At 49.0% G+C, this 22,954-nt stretch overlaps 2 protein-coding genes and 1 long non-coding RNA gene across 4 annotated transcripts in view; 1 reads left to right on the top strand and 2 right to left on the bottom strand.

Annotated features, from left to right (window-relative positions):
- The window catches only part of LOC135388836 (neuronal acetylcholine receptor subunit alpha-10-like), a 190,157-nt gene extending 183,911 nt beyond the window's left edge, over positions 1–6,246 (bottom strand). For both annotated transcript variants that reach the window (XM_064618682.1, XM_064618681.1), the window contains exon 1: positions 5,844–6,246. In XM_064618682.1, coding sequence (XP_064474752.1) covers positions 5,844–5,904 — 61 coding nt within the window. In that variant the 5' untranslated portion in view covers positions 5,905–6,246. The remainder of the gene's footprint in view (positions 1–5,843) is intronic.
- Positions 6,247–7,780: 1,534 nt separating this feature from the next.
- LOC135387476 (uncharacterized) lies at positions 7,781–8,576 on the bottom strand. Its single transcript, XR_010421140.1, has 2 exons — positions 8,407–8,576; positions 7,781–7,941 (listed from the first exon to the last, which is right to left on the bottom strand). It is a non-coding gene; the product is annotated as an uncharacterized LOC135387476 (long non-coding RNA).
- An 8,197-nt stretch (positions 8,577–16,773) lies between these two features.
- Positions 16,774–22,724, top strand: LOC135388837 (uncharacterized). The gene is made up of 5 exons (XM_064618683.1): positions 16,774–16,815; positions 16,873–16,972; positions 17,025–20,828; positions 20,888–22,097; positions 22,564–22,724. Coding segments are annotated over exons 2-4 (3,858 nt in total). The 5' UTR covers positions 16,774–16,815; positions 16,873–16,971; the 3' UTR covers positions 20,941–22,097; positions 22,564–22,724.
- The last annotated feature ends 230 nt before the right edge of the window (positions 22,725–22,954 follow it).

Here is a 22,954-nt window from a genome sequence, read left to right on the forward strand (position 1 = left end):
TTTATCGCGGCGTGGCTGATTCTAGCGTCATTTGTGTGAATTTCTGTATTGGGTTCTTCATAGCTTTTGCTCGCGCCAGAACCTCAATGTGCCACACATAAAGAAACGCGTGAGGGGACATCGGTTCTCTTTTGACGTGGCGAAAAGCGACACTTGTACCGAGTCCATTCCAAGTGTCAGCTGATACAGCACGTGAGCAACATCGTTAAGTTGTCTAATCTACGGCCATGGATCTGTGGACATCCGCTCTGCGGACATTTTGGTATCTGAAGAAGGCGACATGACAAAGCAAGTTCTCATGAGGGAGACGTTTGAAGAATATCTGTGAAACGAGCGTCGTAGATGACACTCGAATACCATGTCCTGGAAAAGTACAATGCTCTCTGTGCGCTGCGTCACTCTGCAAGGGCCGGCTTATCAAAAAGTTGGAACTGTAGGCTCTCTGTTACACTTTTCATTTGAGTTTCAAAAACTACTACTACATGAATGACGATGTGATCAGGTGTTTCTCAGCGGTACCATACCTCAGTGCATGTGGGATAATATACGAGTGGGATGACGATGAAAAAAAAATTAGGCGTGCATACACGCACACACACGACACACGCAAATGAGATGCCACGCGCGCGGGTGTGTCGTAACTGATGGGGATAGTAGTTCATCCAGTCGGCCACCGGAGATGCAGTGCTGTGAAGATCACATCTCCACATTCATGCTAAAAGCTCTGACGTCAGAGGAGTACCAGCAGGCTGGTAGACGTCAAGAACAGATAGAATGAGTGCAAGCATTGACAGTGCTGCACAGGGTTAGAACAACTGACCCAAGATTGTGGCAAGGCTTGGCTTTGGTGTTTTCTTTTTTCTGTTCCGCGTCTCAGGTTTTATCGTCGTTTTACAATGTACCAGCTCGCCTGCACCCTTGCACTTCTACCATTTATATGCGGTATCGCCGCCTGGCATTGTCTGGCAGCAGCGGCAGCCAATCTGTGAGCCTCCACAACAAAACAACACAGGTTTTGCTACGAAGAAGACAATTGGGGTAGAAACATTGTGTGCATTGTGAGTTTTGTTGAACCAAAATGTGTTTTTGGGGTGGTGTATAACAACATCTTTTCGCGAGGTTCCTACCATTTCGATGTTCTGTCATCTCATTATGTGCATCCTTGCTTAGCGCAACCTAACAACAGCAACAGATATACTCTGATGATGAAATGGGGAGGTTTTCCACTCTAGGAGTGGAACGCTACCTTATAGCTAGGGGGTCTAATACGAGTGGTGACAATGATGAGTAATGGCGATGACAGATGACGGGAATGATCGGAGCGGCGATGGCGATGCTGAACGTGATCGTGATGGTGGGAATGTCCGAGAACGCTGCTGGGGTCATAATGAGTCCTTTAGGCCTGTCGCCTCAAAGAAGCCAACTACATGACGTAAGGCCGCCCTGGAGTGGGCCGCGGTGTCCCAAGGGCCGAGGATGGTCGACACGTTGAAGGGGCGGCAGCCGAGGGTGGCAAGCTGTGACTGCAATGTACGCCTCTCGTTGATATTGGTCTGGCAGCGGAGGAGTATGTGTTCCAAGTTGGCAAGTACACCACCCTCGTTGCACATAGGGCTAGCCTCACAGCCTAGCTGGTAGCGATAGAACGGAGTGAAGGCACATTCAGACGTAGCCTGTGGATGAGCGACTTCAGAGGGCGAGGTAGCTTTGCAGGCAGCCGGTATGACAGCGCAACACAATTTTTCATGAAGGTATCATTTACTTGAGGTTGAGGGACCCCCTTTCTTCCTCCCCTAATTGTCCCTCCTACATAGTAGAATATAAGCCTCATTGCTGGTTTGAGTCTCGTGTCGTTCGGTCTGCTTTTACGTGTGTGTGTGTTCTCCCTCAGGCTCAAGGAAATGGTACCTACATCGAATTTACAACAGCTCGCTCGTAGCGTCCTTCTCTGTTCAACACGTTTTGATGGTGGCGTATGCCCACATGTTCACAAAGTGTGTACTTTTGTCATGCCTCCTCAAATGTTTAGCTGTATTGACATCAAAGTGGAAGACTAACCAATATAAATACCACCAAACGTTCTGTCATATGACTGCGTGCATTGTGCGTTTTGTGGAGCTGAGAACACATTCTATTTGGGAATGTTACAACACACTTTCACGGGGTTTGCTTTTCGTGCCCTATGCTGCTATCCGGACCTTCACTTATCTGATTGCTGCTTTGACTGACCGGTTTGGTGGCAAAAAAAAGTGGTTATAAAGGCAGCACGTAACACCATAACTTTACAAGCTTTGCATATTTCTAATGCCCACTGCGCTGCTGGTGTGCAAGTCGAGGTGCTTTTTTCCTTTACACTATGTATTGTGCACGATATTGTGCTGTGGTGGCAACAGCTCTCTGTGTTTTGGTGTCTTTGTACCTTGAAGGCTATGTGTAATTTAGGATTTCGACTCCAGCTTGTAGTACTTAGTTTCAATAGGAGGCACCTGAAAAAAAAAAGAAAAGAAACCTTAAGAACTAGATTTGTTTAACGAATAAGCCTCTTTTTTGCAAATTTTTCACACCAGCTGGCTGGAAGTACAATTAATTGAGCTATGTAATGCAGTGTTGTGACATTTGCTGGGATATTTTTTTTCCTTTCAGATGTAAGATAGAGCTGTTATTATATGTGTGGTACTGCAAACAATTCCCCCGCATGCATGATAAAATTCACGAAGGCTTTTCTTGTGCTCTCATGATTAACAAAATTCCTGGAGGCGCAAAACGAAAGATCCAAAACTAAAATGAATAATGCAGCTATGTACGGTGGTCTCATTATAAGCTGGTCAAAGATGAAAGTGCTTTCATGCGCGCAGCTTAAGAAACGCCCTGTTTCGAAGTCTTTTGGTTTGTTCCCGTGTCGTATACCCCGGGGGATTTTTTTGATGGCTTTGATGGATAAGAGGGCGACGTTATATCACACTTCCATGTCCGTTGCTCTTTAATAGACAGCAGCAAAGGACGTATAAGAGACTCAAACAGAGACAACAATGGAAGCTTCAATGAGGCTTCGTCCATTTTAGGAAGAAAGGTGTTCGACCGCTCCTTCATACGTACTAAAACGTTCATCAAAATCTGTCGGGACCGCTTCTTGTGCAATGAAGAGATTTTGTAAAGAAATTGTGTTGAAGCTTTTCACAAAGTCATCTCCTTTCTCGTGTGTAAGGGGCGGATTGGTTTATTTATTATGTTTGAGAAAAGGCCCGCCAGACGGCTTCATATGTATGTTTTAATGTTTCCTGTTTCCTATTGAAAGAGACGGATCGCTTCTAAGATCCCAAGTTGAGGAAAGCTGCATTATTACTGATGGCCTCTTTGGAACTTGTTCGCTATGCCCTGTATTCACACAAGCAATATTTCCACGGGATATTCTAGTGGAAGAAAAACCAGAAACACTGCGCCCGAGCCGGAAGTTCCGCAGCGTCTTATGTTGAGCGTTCGCACGGCGCCGGAACATCACAAGGGACGTATACTGCGTACATAGCAGACGACACATCGGCACTGTCGTCTGCTACGGAATATATTGTGACTGAACCGCAGGATATTTCATAGCAGACGGCACATCGACACTGTCATCTGCTACGGAATGTATTGTGGCTGTACCGCAGGATATTACGCCTCATGGTTGGAAGAGCTCGAAAGGACACGACGTGGCAACAGAAAGCTATGACGTTTTGTGCACCTTCCACAGGAGTATACTGGGGAATGACGCAAGTGTGAATCAACGAATACTGTACACGATACTGTGAAATTTCATAACGTAGTTCCACTTTTTTTTTTCTGTGTTCAGTTCACCAAATTACCCCGGACAATGGGACAGAGTATCGCCTGGGGCGATGAAACGCTCCAATCATCATCATCGAAATAAGTTGTTGTTATTTGTTCTGTGTTGAGACCTTGCCGCGACAGAATTGCACACAACAGTGCTACAGGAGCGAAACGTGGAAAACGTGCGCACAACAAACAGTGATATGTTGTGATTAGTGAAACAAATAATCGATTAACAGAGTAGCCTTCGATGAATTATTTGCCCAATTCGTTTAAGAGGCATTTGGAAAGGTAGGCTTAGTTATACTCAAATATCGTCTAATTTCGAAAACATCGGCGCGGTACTTGAGCTTCAGGACTGAATGACTGATTATTAGGTATCTCCGTAAGCGCTGAAGTATTCCTCAGCTCAATGTAATCACAGACTCCAGAATCTTCGTGCGGAAGCAGTGCGCCGCTTTGAAAGATTTAATCAGCGATGGTTAGAGAGCGACAATAGGCATTAGCCAGACATTGCTTAGAAGGTATTGTCCCCGTGCCCTTGTGGCCGAGCCGGCTAATTAAGTATATGGTTAATAAGTTATGGGCTTTCCTAAACGATGCCGGCATTCAGATGGATCCAGTGATGAGGTTACGAATGACGTACCGAACTGTAAGTCGAAGAAACCATAGTCATGTAACACGCGCAGTAGTACTGTACATGTGGCGATGACCTTCACCTACACTTACAGTTCATACACAAAATCATGCACCTTGCAATGCTTGACACCCATACACCTGGTCTGTCACAAGAAACTGTCTGCAACATTGCAAAGTTGGACATCTTCAAGGTCAACAATGAAGCGACATATTCCAATGCATGTAATGTGCGATACACTCTTCTTCGCCCTGCAAAAGCACAGCACGCACTGCAATACCTTACGACATACAGTACGTTCACTGCCATGTAAGACCGCACGAAAGATGGCGGAACACGAATCAGTTCGGATACCGAATACCGGTTCAACCATATCCCAGGGCAATTTTAAAGGCAGACACGTAGCACATGAGATTGTGACACACAGCAAACTAAGGCAAAACCAGAAGTATTATAGTTGAAGTTCCATACACTCTAAAAACAGAATTCACCGCATAGCACGCTGTGTGCCAACCATTGCCACGGATGACAGGGGTTTCGCTTCTGATTACAAGAGAGAGGGGGAGTACGCCTTCTTTGTGGCAATTATCGTGTCTCCAAATTGCCATGAAAAGGCGTACTTCCCTTCCTCCTCTTCGAATCAGAAGCGAAAGCCCTATCATTCGTGGCAATGGTTGGCGTACAGCGTGCTATGTGGTGAAGTTCTGTTTTTAGAGTGTAGATAAGATCCTATTTCATCAGGTACCTGATGAAATGCAGTCCACGGCATGAAAGCTTGCATCACAATAAACACAATATATAGTTTCAATGTTTTATCTTTTTATAACTTCCGTTGATCGTACTTCACTCAGCTTCGACATTCTCCAATTGCTTCAAGTTCTATACCAACTACACGCTCTAAAAACAGAACTTCACCGCATAGCACGCTGTGTGCCAACCACACTCTCAAAAATGAACTTCACCGCATAGCACGCTCCTAGCCAACCATCATCTCGAATGATATCGTTATCTGCTCTGATTTGTTGAAAACGGGGGGCGTACGCCTTTTTATGTGACAATCATGAACAGCATAAGTGTCACAAAAAAGGCGAAAGGCGAAAATTTTTAAGAGTGTATTGCCACGAATGATAAAGTTATCACTCCTCATTGGAAGACAGAGGGGGGAGTACTCCTTTTCGGTGGTAATTTTCATATATCCAAATTTCCACAAAAAGGCGTACACCCCCATCGCTCTTCGAATCAGAAGCGATAACCCTATCATTCGTGGCAACGGTTGGCACACAACGTGCTATGCGGTGAAGTTCTGTTTTTAGAGTGTACCAGCTGAGCAACGAGACAAGCACGTCCGGCAAGGTTGCTTCGCCACCACAATATGCATCATGAGGAAAAGTCCGCTTACCAGAAACGCAGCTCAGGCCGACAGAAAAGCAGAGAAAGTAGAATGCATCCAGGCATCCCATGAGCGCTCAGATCTCGCTGACAGACATCGCGATGCTCTGCAACAACTTGACCACTCTTCGCTTGGCCAGTTAGAAAACTTTCACCGCAGTGGACACCGCAGACTCTGGTGCTTAGACTCCGTCGAAGGGCATCACTCGTAACCAACTTGGGGTCTAGTCCAACGATTCACGTCAACTCAAGCTTACACATTTTGCGGGAGAGCGTGATTTAAAAGCGAAAGCAGTAAAAAACGCTCATGAATCAACGATAGTTGAAACTAAATTGCGTCCGGGGGAAATGGCTGGAACGTTGGGACACAACTTGTGGTAAAGTTTGCGCCGGGTTGCGACTTTTGCGAAGGCTCGCGGACGAGTCGCAGCGGAGTTTTGAAAGTGGGCTCTCGAATAGGGCGGGAAGTGTGGCGAGGACGAGCGGAGGCAGCGACACGGCTCGGCAAAGTGAGGAACTGGGACCGCTTAAGCGCCAAATTTGGGAAAGTTTAGCGCGTGACTTGCTCGCGCGGTTAGGCCTCAGTGCGAAACATTGTACCGAGTAACATAACGTTTACTCAGAGTAGCATTTGTTTTTTGGCACGAGAGTAGAAATGTAAACATTCGTGATGAACTAATTTTCGCGAAGGTCACAGACGTTATTGTTCTGTAAATTTAAGCGCCATGAAATCTGGTTAGCGATGACAATAAACTATCGAGAAAAAAAAATCAAATTCGCAACTGACCTCACTCAGAGCAATTCATTGTAGCACTGTGTCAGTACACATTTAGGATACTTTGGCAACATTTACATAACTGGACAACGATTCGATACTCATAGGTCTAAAACCCTGTCAGCGTCGTCAGCATCATCCTCATCACCATCCTCTCATTTTCCCCCAATAGCAATGGGGTAGCATTCTGCTCAATGAGCGGAAGTCATCCCCATATCATCGTCATCATGTATTTCTCTCTCTCTCTCATAGGACTATGATTTCGTTTTTTCCACCGTCTTTCTCAACTCGACAACGTGCGTTTGACCGTCAACGCCAAGTTCACCAAGGGAGGGTTTGATTCTCCGTGGGTGTCGTAAAAGCACCGACCATTGCCGATTTCCTGACGAAGCCTCAGACTTCCAGAATTCTCACCCAGATGGGTTAAATTATTTTCTTTACAGATTACAGGGATGGACTGTGGGATAAAAAGCTTCAGTTTCGCAATGAGCTCTATGCGTAGCGAAACTCAAGCCTTCTGCCTTAGTCATGATAATCCTAAACACTGCCCGAGCGCCATGAAATGTGTTCGAGAATGTGACATCATCGATTTAATCCCGCGCATCTTCGTGGCGTCGCTTAAGCCACAACAACAGCAACTACACAAATGACGATGGTGGGATGGGGCGCTTAAGCCAACCCCATATTCATTCTATATGTGTGGCAATAAACTAGAGGCTCAGCGAATCCTTGGCTCCTCGATTCCTTATACAAAAGTGAACCAACAAGTAAACAATAACAATATAATAAAGAAATAGAAAAATACCAGGAAGTGGAAAATACCTCATAGTGAGCAGTGATGCGGAATCTGTAGTTTAGGACCGCATTCTAGGCATGTGTCGTCGAGTTCCCCGTTGCTGTTAGTTTCTCGCCATTCAGTTCACTTCTAGGGGATGTAGCTACGAGTAGTAATGTATCAGCTCAAGTATCCGGAAACTGACATCTTTGCCTGGACGCCATTAATTAGCAATTAGAGCTAATTGGGACCCCCCACATTAATCAGGACCCACCAGGGAGTCATTACACTAATTGGGGATCATCTAAGACACGTCCAGACGAAGATGTGAGTTTCCGGATACTTGAGCTGATAAAAAATAAAAAAATAGGTAGAAAATAAAATGAAAAGATAGAAATAGAGTGGAGAGAAACAATTTATTCGAAAATCAACGATGCCGCGGCGAAGAAACGGCTCCGGGGTGACCAGTGCTTGTTGACGTCGGGTAGTTGCAGAGATCGACGACAGGTGGCCACTTAGTTGCAAGGCATCACACCAGATGGCGCCACCATCATAGCTCTAGAGGAGAGAGACAGAGAACAAGATACTAGCGGCAGGTAAAAATGACAGCACTGCTAAACAAGTCTAGGCATGCGAGAGAAAAGGTCTAACCGCTACTGCTAAACAGAAAACAGTACACATCGGGGGGAAAAGGCTTACGGGGGGACGATCGCTTAGGCCTAACCACAACACTACGCAGCTAACACAAGGCGGGAACCACACATCGCTAAACATGCGAGAAAAGGCTTAACACGAGCGCGGTCACCGCTAAACACGGCAAACATACGAGAAAAGGAGCGCGCTTGGGCATAACCTCAACACTACGCAGCTAACACAAGGCGGGAACCACACATCGCTAAACATGCGTCAACAGGCTTGGACACCGCAAAACAAGTCTAAACATGCGAGAAAAGGCTTAGCACGAGCGCGGTCACCGCTAAACACGGCAAACATACGAGAAAAGGAGCGCGTCAAATCACTCACCTTTTCCCCCGCGGCAACTTCCAGGCAGAAACTGAGCGAGCGCGGAGAACAACACGTCTGCTCCCTACGAGATCCAGCCAGCAACTGAGCGAGCGCGCGGAGCGCACGTCCGTCTTCCGCGACGGTCCGAGAGAAACTGAGAGAGGCGACGCGCGCGCGCCCTCTGCTCCACCCGTCCGCGCATGCGCGCGCGCGCGCTCCTAGCGCCCCCTGCGCCGGCCGCGGGTGTTTTCGGTTTCGGCTCTCTGCTGCTGCGCGCGCGCTCCTAGCGGCGACGGGTGGCTTTTCAGTTTCGCTTTCATTCTCCGTTCTTTGCGCGCGCGCGTTTATCTCTATAAAGGCAGCGCGCACCGCGCTCGCGTCATCATTCTGACCGATACGTGGAAAACGCCATGTGTGGTTTATTCTCCTGCGTTTCTCGTCGTCGCAAGGAAAAGACAAAAAACGAAGAACTTCGCGAATTTATACGCGGCATCGTGGAGGAAGCCTTTCAAGTCCACCGTCTGGAATGGTTGCAAGCACGTCAAGAAATGTGTCAGGACAAGATGAAGACGCTCGACCGCATCTTAGCGGCGGACAGACTGACGAAAAAGAAGTCCAACTTTAGCCTGGACAATCTGTATTGGGAACGCAGTTCCGATGTAGAGGACGACGACGACGAGGATGTGTAAATAAAAAGCGATGCATTTCTCTTCGTGTCTCAGTCTCTTCTTTCTCTTCGTGCAACGTGTACGCACGCAACATGTCTTCCCCCGAACCTTTTCGTTTCCGTCATCCCTTTCGCTGTATCTTAAGCGGCCCCTCCATGTGCGGCAAATCTACGTTCGTTGCTAACGTGTTGAGGAACCTGAACGACGTGGTGGACAAGCCCCCGTCACAAATATTCTACGTGCAGAAATATGCTTCGCCGAGCATGCAGGACGAATTCGGGGACTCCGTAAAATTTACCAAGGAGCTACCGCGAGAGTGGGACACGTCGCGCGCTACGCTGATCGTCGTCGACGATCACATGACCGACGCCGGTTCCTTGAAGGAGGTGACCGATCTTTTCATTCGGGGTTCTCACCACGCCAACGCGTCGATCTTCTTACTCGTTCAAAACATCTTTTTCGACAGTAGCCATTTTAGAACAATATCCTACAACGCCAGTTACGTCGTCCTGTGGCGCACCGTGCGCAGCGTGCACCAGATGGAACATTTCGGCCAACAGCTATTTGGCAGAAAAAGATTGGAGTATTTTCTGGACGCATATAAACAAGCGATGTCGTCGCCCCACGCATATTTACTCGTGGATCTTCACAACTATACGCACGAGGATCACAGGTTGCGTAGCAATATCTTTCCGGGAGAACGTCAATATATCTACGCTCCGAAATGAATCTCCGCCCTCACCTCACTTTACTCAAAGTACTCTCCACTCTACCCCCTCCACGCCGCCGCGACGTCTTGAGACGTTCGTCCTCGTCCGACATGAAACACCTCTCCGAAATTTGTCTCAATGTATTGAACGGAAAGGTGGCTCTAGCTCCAGATACGTTCGCGCGTTTGAAGAAGCACAAACGCTTTTTACGACGGCTCGCCTACAAAAAGATTCACAAGAATCCGCAACGTTTGAAGCGCTATCTGTCTCAGCAGCGAGGACAGGGCGTTCTTTCGTCGGTGGTTCCTCTCCTGCTTTCCGCCGTGTTGAACCTTTTCGCCAATGGCCAAGAGAATTGAAGTGACCACCTCCTCCTCCATCGGAAACATTCTTTCTTCGAAGGAGAGTGACGACGTCAAAGTGAAACTCATACTGCAAGCACTGTATCGCATACTCAAGCAGTACGGATTTGACCCCTACGACAATAAAAACAAGGCGTCCGACGCTACAAATGACTTTGACTATTCGCTCCTCTCTCCAGAGGTGGACGAAGAGGAAGCGGAAAGGGTCGTCTCGGAATTAAAGAAGGTTCTTTCCTGGGATCGCGAGGGTTGTGTCTCCGTGTCGGGCAAGCCCATCAGACACTCCTCCGTTTACGAACTCGTCAATTATTTGTTGCAACGTAAGACGGGAAAGAAACCTTCCTGGTTCCCCAAAGTCTCGAAACTATTGCGTCTGATTTCTCTACCCAAATCTCGCGAGCCTCAACAGCAGCAGCAGCAGCAGCAGGCCTCCATTGCGTGGACGACTTATGGAGGGATATGAGAAACCAGAGGGTGGTTTGGGGGGTGTGGAACGCTATAGAAAAGCGCATCACTTGAGCAAAAAGAAGGCTCTCGCCATTCTCAGAAAGCTGGATGCCTACACGCTTCACCATCCGGTCAGAAGAAAGTTTAATAGGAGACGCATCATCGCGCTCAAGATCAACGACGTGTGGCAAATGGACCTCGCCGATTTTTCAAAATACAAGAGATTCAACGGTGGCTACCGCTACATTCTCGTGGCAATCGATTCCCTCTCCCGCTTTCTGCGCACCCTCCCGCTAAAGACGAAGCGCCCCGCCGAAATGAAAAGGGCCATGATAAGACTTTTTCGGGGAGGTAACGTACCTACACGCATCTTTTGCGACAGAGGCGGGGAATTCTACAACAAGACCGTCAAGGAGTATCTCTCACGAAAGAAGGTACAGATGTATTCTACCTTCTCTCCAGTAATCAAAGCGTCGCAGGCAGAGCGCGTCATACGGACTTTACGCGACAGAATATTCCGTTATTTTAGAGTAACGGGAAAATACCACTTCGTTTCCGCGCTTCCCAAGATCGTGCGCGACTACAACACCACCAAACACAGGACTTTGGGCATCAGCCCGTCCGAAGTCACGCCCGAAAACGAATTGGAGCTGTTCAATAAGATAAATGGGAAGCCCGTCGTACCCTCCGTGAAAAAGAAGCTCAAACTGGGGGATAAAGTGAGGGTCCTACTTCACAGAAAAGGTTTTCATAAGAGCTCGGAAGGGAGTTGGTCGCCTCAGATTTTCACCGTCTCCCGCCTGAGAGACACCTCTCCTCCCGTCGTACACCTGGAAGATTACCGGGGTAAGGAAGTGGACGGATCTTTCTACCCGGAGGAGGTACTCGTCGTAACCCGAGACGCCAATCAGCCTTGGCCAGTAACGAAAGTGCTGAGAAAGAAGCAACTGAACGGTCAGAGCTTCTCCTTGGTTCGCTGGTTCGGTTACGACAAAGAACACGACAGTTGGGTTCCGAGCAGCGACGTGGTCAAGATTGGGAAATGATGTCGGACATCTACGTCCACCTGCTCTCGAACGCCAGCATGGATAAGTTTCCCTCGAATAAACTCAACGCCTTCACGGTAGCTTTCGATAGTCCGCTTCAGCTCTCGAATCGGTATAAAGTCGGTCTGATGGATCTCAGCATAAGTAACGATTTTTTAAATATCGGGTACGAAAGGCAAGATGCGAAAATCGAGGTTTCTTTCGAGGACACGGTGGAAGCCGGCAGAACTTTTCGTGTCACCTCGGATCTCGAGAGGGATTTGGGAAAAGCCCTTTCGGAATTCGACGTTTCTTTCGCGTACAATAAATCGCGATACGACTTCGTCTTACCCGTGGACGTGAAAGCCGTGGAATTGGACCCTCGGCTCGCGCAAGCGCTCGACGCCTCGCTAGCGTCCCGCGAAGCAGGTCGTGCGGTGAAACCCCCCAAATTGAGCGAACGCGAAGCCACCTCCATCGTATTGGAGCACGCCGCAGCCGCCGTCGCTTTCGGCGACGTCACTCTGAATTCGGAAACCACGTCCCTACGGAACACACTCAACAAGTATTTCCAGACGCACAAGCTGGACGCCTCGCTAGAATTCGCGGATAACGTGTACTCTCTGAAAACACCGAAAGGGTTGCACGTACCGGAACCCTTTGTCAAGCTGCTACATCTCACAGCCGTCGAGGGACACGAAGAAACGCTACGCGTCTCTCTCCCCATAGCGCGCCAATTTTCTTTCACGATCAAGACGAAAATTCCTCGATCTTTGCAAGTACATGTGCCTCCCGGCTATTATGCGACGCCGCAAGCACTTCTAAATGCGATTAATCAGCGCGTAGGCGAACGCGCGCGCTTCAGCTTCGACGGAACCGAACAGAAATGTAAAATTCGGCTTTCCGAGGGCACCTCCACCCTAAGACTTTCCGAGTACCTGGCCGTGCTTTTGGGCTTCGAATCGCGTACCGTGTTCACGGGGGATGAGGATGCCACGAGCTCCGTCGAGGTACTCCTGGAACCCCCGTTTCACAACATAATCGTGTACACGGATATCGTGGAACCCACGTACGTGGGGAGCGGGAAAAAACCGATATTAAAAATACTACCCTTTTATTACGAGAAAGACAAGCACGTCGTCACCTACACGTTAGATAACATCCAGTATTTTAACCTGTCTCAATTCGAAATTCCTTCAGTGACGATCGTTCTCGCGGACGAAACGGGAAGACGTTTGCCGTTGCGGTCCAAAGGCAGAACCAATCTAACGTTGCATTTCAAATATGTACCGTAATTCCCCCAAAATAATTCCCGTGTACACGGGACCCCTTTTCCAACGAGGGGGCGGTGTGTTGAGCAACATATCCAAGTTTATCGTTCCCATCTGGCAGCAAATAAAACCGATCGCCAAGAGAACGTTGAAGCGCTTGGCGCGGAATTTGGCCGATGGCGAAGGAATATCGCGCGCAGTAAAAAAGACGGCCATAGCAACGGGGAGAGACGTGCTGGATTCCATGGAGGGCTCTGGAAACAACAACAATGGAAAGAAACGCCGCAAACGACAACAAAAGGCGCCGACACACGACGCACCTGCAGATATCTTTGGTACGCCGTGAAGGTCACACATCCGCTGCGCGCGCTCCGTCATGACGTCAACGAAAGGAAAAATACAGACGCCGATATGTCTAACGAGTGACGTGATGATATTCGAACCCCCTTCCATTCAATACGGCGTGGAAGATACTTCGTACCAACTTTTTTATCCGGTCAACGGAGTAAATAATTCCGTGATCGAGTTTTGTATTCAAAATTTGCAAAGGGCACACTTGGATCTCTACGGCAGTTTCGTGTCTTTGACCGTGCGCATTGTTCGCGACGACGGGGAAGAAATGGACGAGAAAGATGTCGTTTTCCCAATAAACCACCTGTTGAGCGGCATGTTTAAGACGGTCACCGTTTATGCGAACAACAAGCTCGTCAGTTCCAACGAGTTGTACGCCTACAGGAGTATTTTGGACGTCGTGCTTCATTCCACGCCCGCGGCTCAAGAAACAGTGCACGCGGCTGGACTGTATGTCGAGGACGACGAACATTTAAAGGACGATTACGACGTCTCGTCTCGCGGTCCGAAACAACGTTACGAAGCGACGAAGGGTGGAAAATACTTTAACCTGGTCGGTCAGATCAATACCGACCTGTTTCAACAGCCGCGCCTGATGGTACCTGCCGTCGAAATTCGCGTCGTTTTCCTGTTAAACAACGACGAATTTAAACTCGTATCGGTCCCCAAAGACAAGAAAACGTACAATTACGAGGTGGACATTAAAGAAATGACGTTACACTTGAAAAAGGTGACGCTGGCACCTTCCCTGTTTTTGGAATACGAGCGGCGGCTTCAGACCACGCCGGCCATCTACGTGTTACGCGGATTGGAAACCAAGGTGCGGAGCTTGAGTGCCGGGAGCTTGGACGCTCACTTTGAAAACGTTTACCCCGAAAGGGTACCTTCCAAATTATGCGTCGCCCTGCTCGCCACGTCCGACTTTCTCGGCGACATCCAATCGAACCCCTACAAATTCCGTCATTACGACCTGTCTCATTCGATGCTCTCCGTGGACGGCCAGCAAGTGCGAGCCGAGTACGACTTTCAGAACGACCTCGTCAAAATTCCCTACTTTAACTTCTTGCAAGAACTGGGAGAGAAACATTTCAAGTATAGCTACGAGCGATTTAAAACGGACGGGTTCCTCCTCTACTTCAACCTGGACGTGGACAAGTGTTCTTCTCCTTCGCATTTGAACGAGTGGCGAAAAGGAAACGTTCGCCTGCAATTACGCTTCGCTAAAGCCCTTCCACACGCGGTCACCGTCCTCTTGATTTCCGAGTGTCCCAAGCTCATGTACGTCGACAAGGACCGTACGGTCACCTTCCCATAAGAAAAGATGTACGAGAGCGACATCTTGGAACTCGTGTCCCTGAACCCCCTCGCTTCCTCCATGCTGAGAGGCATTTGCGCTTCCAACGAAGCCTTCGTTTTACGCAAGCCCGGTTATTTAATCATCAATACGGAAGAGCGAAAAAGACGCGGGCAGCACTGGGTGCTCTACCTGAAAAACTACGACGGGTCTGCCGTGTTTTTCGACAGCTACGGACTTCCCCCCATCGAAGCAAACCTTCGAAAGACTTTACCTGTAGTGGACGAGTATAACGACAAGTGTATTCAATCACCCTTTTCGCCTTACTGCGGGCTTTTTTGTATCTACGTAGCCACGCGCATGTCGAAACGCTACAGCTTGAAAAGTTGTGTATCCATGTTTTCCTGTAACCTGGAAGAGAATGACGAAACAATAAAACGTCTCCTCGTGAGCGAACTCGCTTCGTAAAAAATAGACTATTTATTTATTTATTCACGACATACACAAGACCCTTGCGAGACGATCTTCCAACGTGCTGACCCGACGCTCACCGCCGTCGTCGCCGGTCTGCACCGTGACGTCGAGGGATGTGTGGAGAAGCCAGTAGCGACGGACGATAGGCCGGTTGAAACCCGCGTTGATGAGACACGGGTCGACTGCCTCTCCTCGTCTATACTTTTCCAACAGCTCGAGCTTGTAATCTACGAAACGCTTCATTTTCTTTGCAATCTTCCCACTGACGGTGAACAGACGTAAGGGTATCGTCTTGAGAATCGAGCGAAAGTCTCCCTCGCAGCTATCGCCGTGAATATAATCGCGTAATCGCAGCAAGTCCCGATACATTCGCGTTTGCACAAAGGTGGCAAACCTCTGCTCGGGCGTCATCATGACTGAGACGGAATGAGAGTAGACAACCTTTTTTTATTTCTCGTTACACATGAATTAGGCTCCAGCTTTGGTTTCGTAGCCGGGAAGGCAGCCCAAATACGGACGAAGGCTCGAGTCTAACCAATGGCTGGGGTTTCTCGACCAGAGTCCACCGCAGCGACAGGTAGTCAGTTGATCGCCGATTCGCAAAAAGAAGGTCTTTGGAGGAGGCTTGAAGGTTAGGACCAGGGGTAGATCTCCCGTCAGTAGCCATTCGTAATCTGCAACGAAAGGAGTGTGAGAAACGCATGTTTTTTTAACTCAAACACACACGTACAATCTTCTTCAGTCACAGAGTGACACTGATGGTCCATCTTCTCCATCTTCCTTCAATAGTCGAAGTCCTTCGCAACGTACGTCGAACGGTACCGTCCGACAGCCGAGAAACGGGCGAATCAATCGGTCCGTCCAATGCTTTTGCTCTGAAAAAATGAGAACGATTATAGAACGTATTAAAAAATAACGAGGAAGCGTACCTTTGGACCACAATCCACCACAATTGGTGCAGAAGAAGCGGGCGCTGCCAATCTCCCGAAATATGTGAGGCGGGAAAAAACCGACTTCACGCGCAGCAAAAGTGTTGTACACTGGAAACGAAACTCTTCAAACATTTCGACGATGATGACGTCATGGGTATTACTTACGAGGATCTACCAAGCTGATCATGATGGAATGACGATCGACCATTCGCTTCGACATTTATAGTAAAGCTTTGCCTCTCACTCTCTATGACGTCATTGAACGTGTTTGAACATGTTAAGACGTGTTTGAACATGTTCGGACACGGGCGGCGAAGTCGCCCCTGGACACACTCGTTCCTCTCTCTTCCTCTTTATGACGTCATTGAACGTGTCTGAACATGTTTGGACGTGTTTAGACACAGGCGTCGAAGTCGTCCCTGGACACACTACTTCCCCTCTCTCTCTCTCTATGACGTCATTGAACGTGTTTGAACATGTTTGAACGTGTTTGAACATGTTGTGACGTGTGTAGACACGAACCCCGCAATACGAAAAACGTCACGCAGTACGAATTAGATTGGTGGTTAGTGTGTCGCGCCCAGTGTAGAAGGATCCTGGGTTCGAATCCCACTCTGGGTCTTCTTGTCGTCATGTACAAGTCGTCTCAGAGTGTTAGCTTGAAATTAGTGTAATGTTTTATTCAACGCCGATGACATCATTGTCATATGCGACATCGCAAAAAGGCGCGAAAGACGGAAGGCGGGGTGGTCAAAGTACAGACGACACCGTCGCAATGCGAGGAGGAGGAGAGCGGTGTAGCGACTATAAAAGGTGCGCTGGTTCTACGACGATTGATCGACAGCCCGTGAGGGGCATTCATCCACGACGTGAGTCGTTTCGTGGACCAAAATGTAAGTTGACCGTCTCTGCTGTGAGAGTGTATTCTATGCATGACATTGTTTTTTCAGGAACCAATAGCCGCTGTCACCGCATGACACTGAACACAGGAACTCATCCCATCCTCTCTCATCATCATCAATCTCAAGCGTTCCTCAACTGAAGGGAAAAGTGAGCATTGTTTCGTGAGGGGGAATCTCGTACTGATTTTGTTTGACCGCAGTGCCGCGCTGTCTCGTATGTCAGTACGACCCCATCGACGCCATGCTCGTGGCCGTAGAAAGAGAGCACGAAGCTAGAATAGAGAATCTCGGTAATAGCCCAGTCGTCCTTTCAGATGACGACGACAACAGAGTCAGTAGTCCGCCTTTCGTAATACCTGAAACGGACGACGACGAATCCCTAGATGGACATGACAATGCAGACGAATTGCTCATGTGGGAAGGGGATCAGTCGTATGCAGATTTCATTCCTCTGTCTGGTAGGGTTCGAGATGAATCACCAGATGCAAGCCCAGAATTTCGAAACGACGCTGAGCCTGTCCAGGGTCGTAGAATCGTTGAATTGAGAGAACACGTCGTAGAGAATCATCCCTCCGTCACGGAGAGACGATTCCTTCCTTTCTTTGTCACAGATGAGGCATTTGACGGAACGGCTACTAGGTACACGCTTCTCTGTTCCCCGCACGACGACAACGTCGACGATTTGCGACTCTATCTACCGAGCATAGCTCCAGTAATCACGCGCGTCCTCGAAGCATATCCCATGCCTTTCAAATTTTGTCTGTGCTCGAAAGCGCTCATGGTTAAGGACGGAGCCGACGGGTTGACTTCTCATCTCCTTCACGTGAACCTTCACATGAGAGTGGTTCATAACCGTCAAGAAATCGAAGGCGCGATAAATGCTGCTATCGCAGAATCCTCGCAACGCGTAGAAAACTATGCGAGAGAAGGGTCTGGTTTCACCTCGAACGACGTCCAATGTGTCGACTTAAAACTAACGCGTTTGAAACCGAAGCGGATTGGGTGCACGATCGAGCTTCCCGAAATGTTGAAGAAAAAAACAAAGACTCTCACAAACGTCAAACTTCCACCGAATCACGAAAACGAGTGTTTCAAGTACAGCGTGCTGGCACTCTTGCATCCGTTGAGGAGCAAACCAAACCTTCATGTTAGATACCACAAATACATGAATCCTTCGAATCCGGAGACGCGCGTAACGTACTGGCCACCCTGCTTCCCAGTCACTTACGAAGACATTGCCCTGTGGGAGAGAAAAAACAAAATCTCCGTGTACATCTACGTGTTCGACGAGCAGACGAGTTCGATATCTACCGGACGGGTTCCCTGCACGCTCTATCAGGACAAAGTCCACCTGCTCGAGGTTAGGGAGCATTTCTATGGGATCCGAAAATTTAGCACTTTCATGGGGCGAGGTGACTATTTTTATTGCGAGAAATGCACGAGCGGTTATAGGACGAGAGGGGCGTTGGAGCAGCACGAACGTTTGTGTCGAGACGTAAACGAAGTAATTCTCGAAATGCCAAAAGCGGGGGAGAGCGTTTCCTTCACCAAGATACAGTACATGCATCCCTATCCCTATTTCGCGGTGTTGGACACGGAAAGCATGCTGGAAAAGGACGCGCTCGTTAAGGACGCCTCGAGTGTGCACAGGATGAGCTCGTATAGCATTGTGCTAGTGAGAAGTTGTGATGGGAAAATAATGGACGTAGATGGCTATTTGGGACCCAACGCGGCAGAAAAATGCTTGCTCTCGCTCAAGCGATTTAGCGAACAAATCGATAGGCTGAACCGTCTTCCCTCACCGTTGGTCATGAGTATGGAAGACCACTTTCGGCACGCGAGCGCTACGCACTGCGAATTTTGTGGAATCGAATTTAACCGACATACGCGGAAGGTGTCGCATCACGACCACACCCGTTTCGTAGACCCCGGTTCCTCGAATTTTGTCGCGACGCTGTGTGATACGTGTAACCTTACGTGTCGTAACACCAAAGAACTCGTCGTGTGCGTGCACAACCTGCAGTACGATTTGAGCTCCCTTCTCCGCCACATGCACGTTCTAAATCTGGGCGAACCGTGGATCTTAGCTTCGAGCTCGGAAAAGATAAGAGGGTTCAATATTGGAGATCTCCATTTCCGCGATACCACGCAGTTTTTCAACCTGTCCTTGTCGAACCTGGTGGAAACCCTTCTCGCCAGCGGTGGCGAGAGTGCGTTTCATTGTACCCGTCAAATGTTTGGTGACCGTTTCCGACGGCTTCTCAAGAAGGGAATTTACCCGTACACCTTCGTCGGCAGTTTCGAAGCGTACAATTTGCCCGCACTACCGCCAAAGGAAGCTTTCAAAAGTGACCTGAACGATGAAGAGATCACGGACGAGGACTATCAGTACGCCCTCGAGATTTTCGAATTGTTCAAATGCAAGAACCTAGGAGATTACACGCGTCTCTACGTCACGCTCGACGCCTGTCAGCTCTGCGACGTCGTACTGTATTTCAGGAAGATTGCGCTAGAGACGGATGGGATGGATATCTTACGTGCCATGTCCCTCGCCAGTTACGCGTGGAGCAGCGCTCTGAAGCTCACCAATGTCAAACTCGAGCTCATAAGCGACCAAGAGATGTACGAAACGATCGAGAAGGGAATCAGGGGAGGCATTTGTAACAGCTTCCACAGATACTGTCGGGCTAATCACGAGGGGTGCGACGATTACGATCCCCAGCAAGAAAAGACTTTTATCCAGTACCTCGACGTGAACAGTTTGTACCCGTACGCGATGACTTTCCATCTCCCAACAGGAGGTTTTGAGTGGGTCGATCCTTCGAGGTGGAGCGAGATCGATTTTCTCAACATTCCTCACGATTCGGAAGTGGGTTACGTCTACGTAGTAGACTTGTCGTATCCCGAAGAACTGCACGCGCTCACCAGGGATTTTCCCCTGGCACCCGAACACAGGTACGTGGACGAGAACGAACTGTCCCCCTACCAACACCACCTGAAAGATGCGTTGTCGCTGAACGCCCCTCCCACCAAGAAACTCTTGCTGACGTGCCACGACAAAGAACGCTATGTCGTTCATTATGCATTGCTCGCTCTGTACGTGAGGCTGGGCATGAAAATAAAACGTGTTCACAACATCCTCTCGTTCCACCAAGACAACTTTTTGCGAACCTTCGTGCAGAGAAACGTCGCGTTGAGGAATGCCGCGACCACGAAATTTGAGCGACTTCTGTACAAAACCATGTCGAACAGCACGTTCGGTAAGTCGATACAAAATGTGAGACGCATGAAAAGGTACGCTATAGCCTACGACAAAGAAAGCGCGCTCCGAAAAGCTAGCTCCGTCGACAGTCAGCATTTTCACATTCTGAGTGATAAGTGCATCTTATACGAGATGAAGCAACGCCGCATCAAATGCACGCACCCCCTTTACGTGGGCTTTGCCATTCTTGAAATATCCAAAGTCCGAATGTACAGCTTCATCTACGAGTCGCTCTTTTCTCGCTTGACATGTCCAGTGCAATTGATCTATAGCGACACGGACAGCATAATTTTTTCTCTCACGTGTGAAAGCCTGGAAGAGCAGCTGATGAAGATTGAGAGTGAGTTAGATCTATCTTCCTATCCGCCGGACCACCCACTTTTCAACGACGAGCACGCGAACCAGATGGGGTTCTTCAAAGACGAGACGGGGGGTGGAGTTATTCAGGAAGTCGTAGCCATCCGAGCGAAAATGTACAGCATTCTCTTGGCTGGGTCACACAAACAGATCGCGAGAGCGAAAGGAGTTAAGAAGGGCGTGGTGAGGAAACATTTATTGCACGAAGTGTACCGAGATTCTCTGTTCAATGAAAAGGCGGTCTCTCAGAAGCAGTGCACCATCCAGAGTATAAAGCAAACGATGTACACCATTTCGAGACTCAAGAAGAGCTTGGTCCCCTACGACGACAAGCGCTATCTCGTGGATGCCGTACACTCCTTCCCTTATGGGAGCTGCGAATACGGTAAGCTTTGTTATGTTTTGACGCGTATAGGATTACGATAGTGCTCTCTCTTTGTGCAGCAACGGAAAACCCGGAAGAGAGCCCGAGAGCGTCGTCGTCAGGCATCGAGTAACCGCGGAACAAAGAGCTGCACGCGCATGTAATCGAGAATAAAAGTTCTAGTCGAGACATGCTTCTCTCTCTCTCTCTCGCAGACAGGAGAAGTACGGGTCATCGTGGCAGTGTGGTAGCGGAATGGGTGTACGAAAAGAATTACCATTCCGTCATCGTGCTGGTGCAGTGACCCGCGCAATGACGACGCTGCGATGAAGATACCCCATATCCTTTCTCTTGAGGCAAGTCAGGGAGGGTGCAGGCATCTATCGACCAAGTCCTTTGTATGTATTCAATAAAGATGTTTCAGTGAAAGAGCACACAGAGTCTCGTCAAAGTTATTCGGACTGTTTAATGCGTTGCATGTCAATAACCAAGCGGTATTTCAATAAATCAGTGACAAAGTTGGCGATGTAGACTGCTTGCAAATGTCGCTGCTTCCGTAGAGCGTGCTTAATATGAGCGATGGCACGAGCGAGAAGGTCCACGATGTCTGCAGCGATGTAGTTGAATTCTGCGTTGGACAAGCTCACAAATTCGCTCATTAGTCCCAGGGGTCCGTCCGGAACCGTTATGCAGACGTTCTTGTAACGGGCGTAAATTCGACGCACCATCTCCTGCAGCGGCCCCGGCGAGATCTCTCCTATATTGCCAAAGCCTACCATGTCTATCACGTAGCGAAAAGCAGTGATGACGAGCTCGTTGCGGGGACTTTCGCCGTTGAAACATTCCTTCTCCACTTCTTCCCAAGAAGCGTGGGTGCGGGAACAATTTTGTAAAGAGTGGTAGCTGAACATCTTCACGTAGTGATGACGCGAGCGCGGTGCGCCCTGCCTTTATAGAGATAAACGCGCGCGCGCGCAAAGAACGGAGAATGAAAGCGAAACTGAAAAGCCACCCGTCGCCGCTAGGAGCGCGCGCGCAGCAGCAGAGAGCCGAAACCGAAAACACCCGCGGCCGGCGCAGGGGGCGCTAGGAGCGCGCGCGCGCGCATGCGCGGACGGGTGGAGCAGAGGGCGCGCGCGCGTCGCCTCTCTCAGTTTCTCTCGGACCGTCGCGGAAGACGGACGTGCGCTCCGCGCGCTCGCTCAGTTGCTGGCTGGATCTCGTAGGGAGCAGACGTGTTGTTCTCCGCGCTCGCTCAGTTTCTGCCTGGAAGTTGCCGCGGGGGAAAAGGTGAGTGATTTGACGCGCTCCTTTTCTCGTATGTTTGCCGTGTTTAGCGGTGACCGCGCTCGTGCTAAGCCTTTTCTCGCATGTTTAGACTTGTTTTGCGGTGTCCAAGCCTGTTGACGCATGTTTAGCGATGTGTGGTTCCCGCCTTGTGTTAGCTGCGTAGTGTTGAGGTTATGCCCAAGCGCGCTCCTTTTCTCGTATGTTTGCCGTGTTTAGCGGTGACCGCGCTCGTGTTAAGCCTTTTCTCGCATGTTTAGCGATGTGTGGTTCCCGCCTTGTGTTAGCTGCGTAGTGTTGTGGTTAGGCCTAAGCGATCGTCCCCCCCGTAAGCCTTTTCCCCCCGATGTGTACTGTTTTCTGTTTAGCAGTAGCGGTTAGACCTTTTCTCTCGCATGCCTAGACTTGTTTAGCAGTGCTGTCATTTTTACCTGCCGCTAGTACCTTGTTCTCTGTCTCTCTCCTCTAGAGCTATGATGGTGGCGCCATCTGGTGTGATGCCTTGCAACTAAGTGGCCACCTGTCGTCGATCTCTGCAACTACCCGACGTCAACAAGCACTGGTCACCCCGGAGCCGTTTCTTCGCCGCGGCATCGTTGATTTTCGAATAAATTGTTTCTCTCCACTCTATTTCTATCTTTTCATTTTATTTTCTACCTATTTTTTTATTTTTTATCAGCTCAAGTATCCGGAAACTCACATCTTCGTCTGGACGTGTCTTAGATGATCCCCAATTAGTGTAATGACTCCCTGGTGGGTCCTGATTAATGTGGGGGGTCCCAATTAGCTCTAATTGCTAATTAATGGCGTCCAGGCAAAGATGTCAGTTTCCGGATACTTGAGCTGATACATTACTACTG

Source organism: Ornithodoros turicata, chromosome 3 (genome assembly GCF_037126465.1).
Source record: "Ornithodoros turicata isolate Travis chromosome 3, ASM3712646v1, whole genome shotgun sequence".
Taxonomy (NCBI): domain Eukaryota; kingdom Metazoa; phylum Arthropoda; class Arachnida; order Ixodida; family Argasidae; genus Ornithodoros; species Ornithodoros turicata.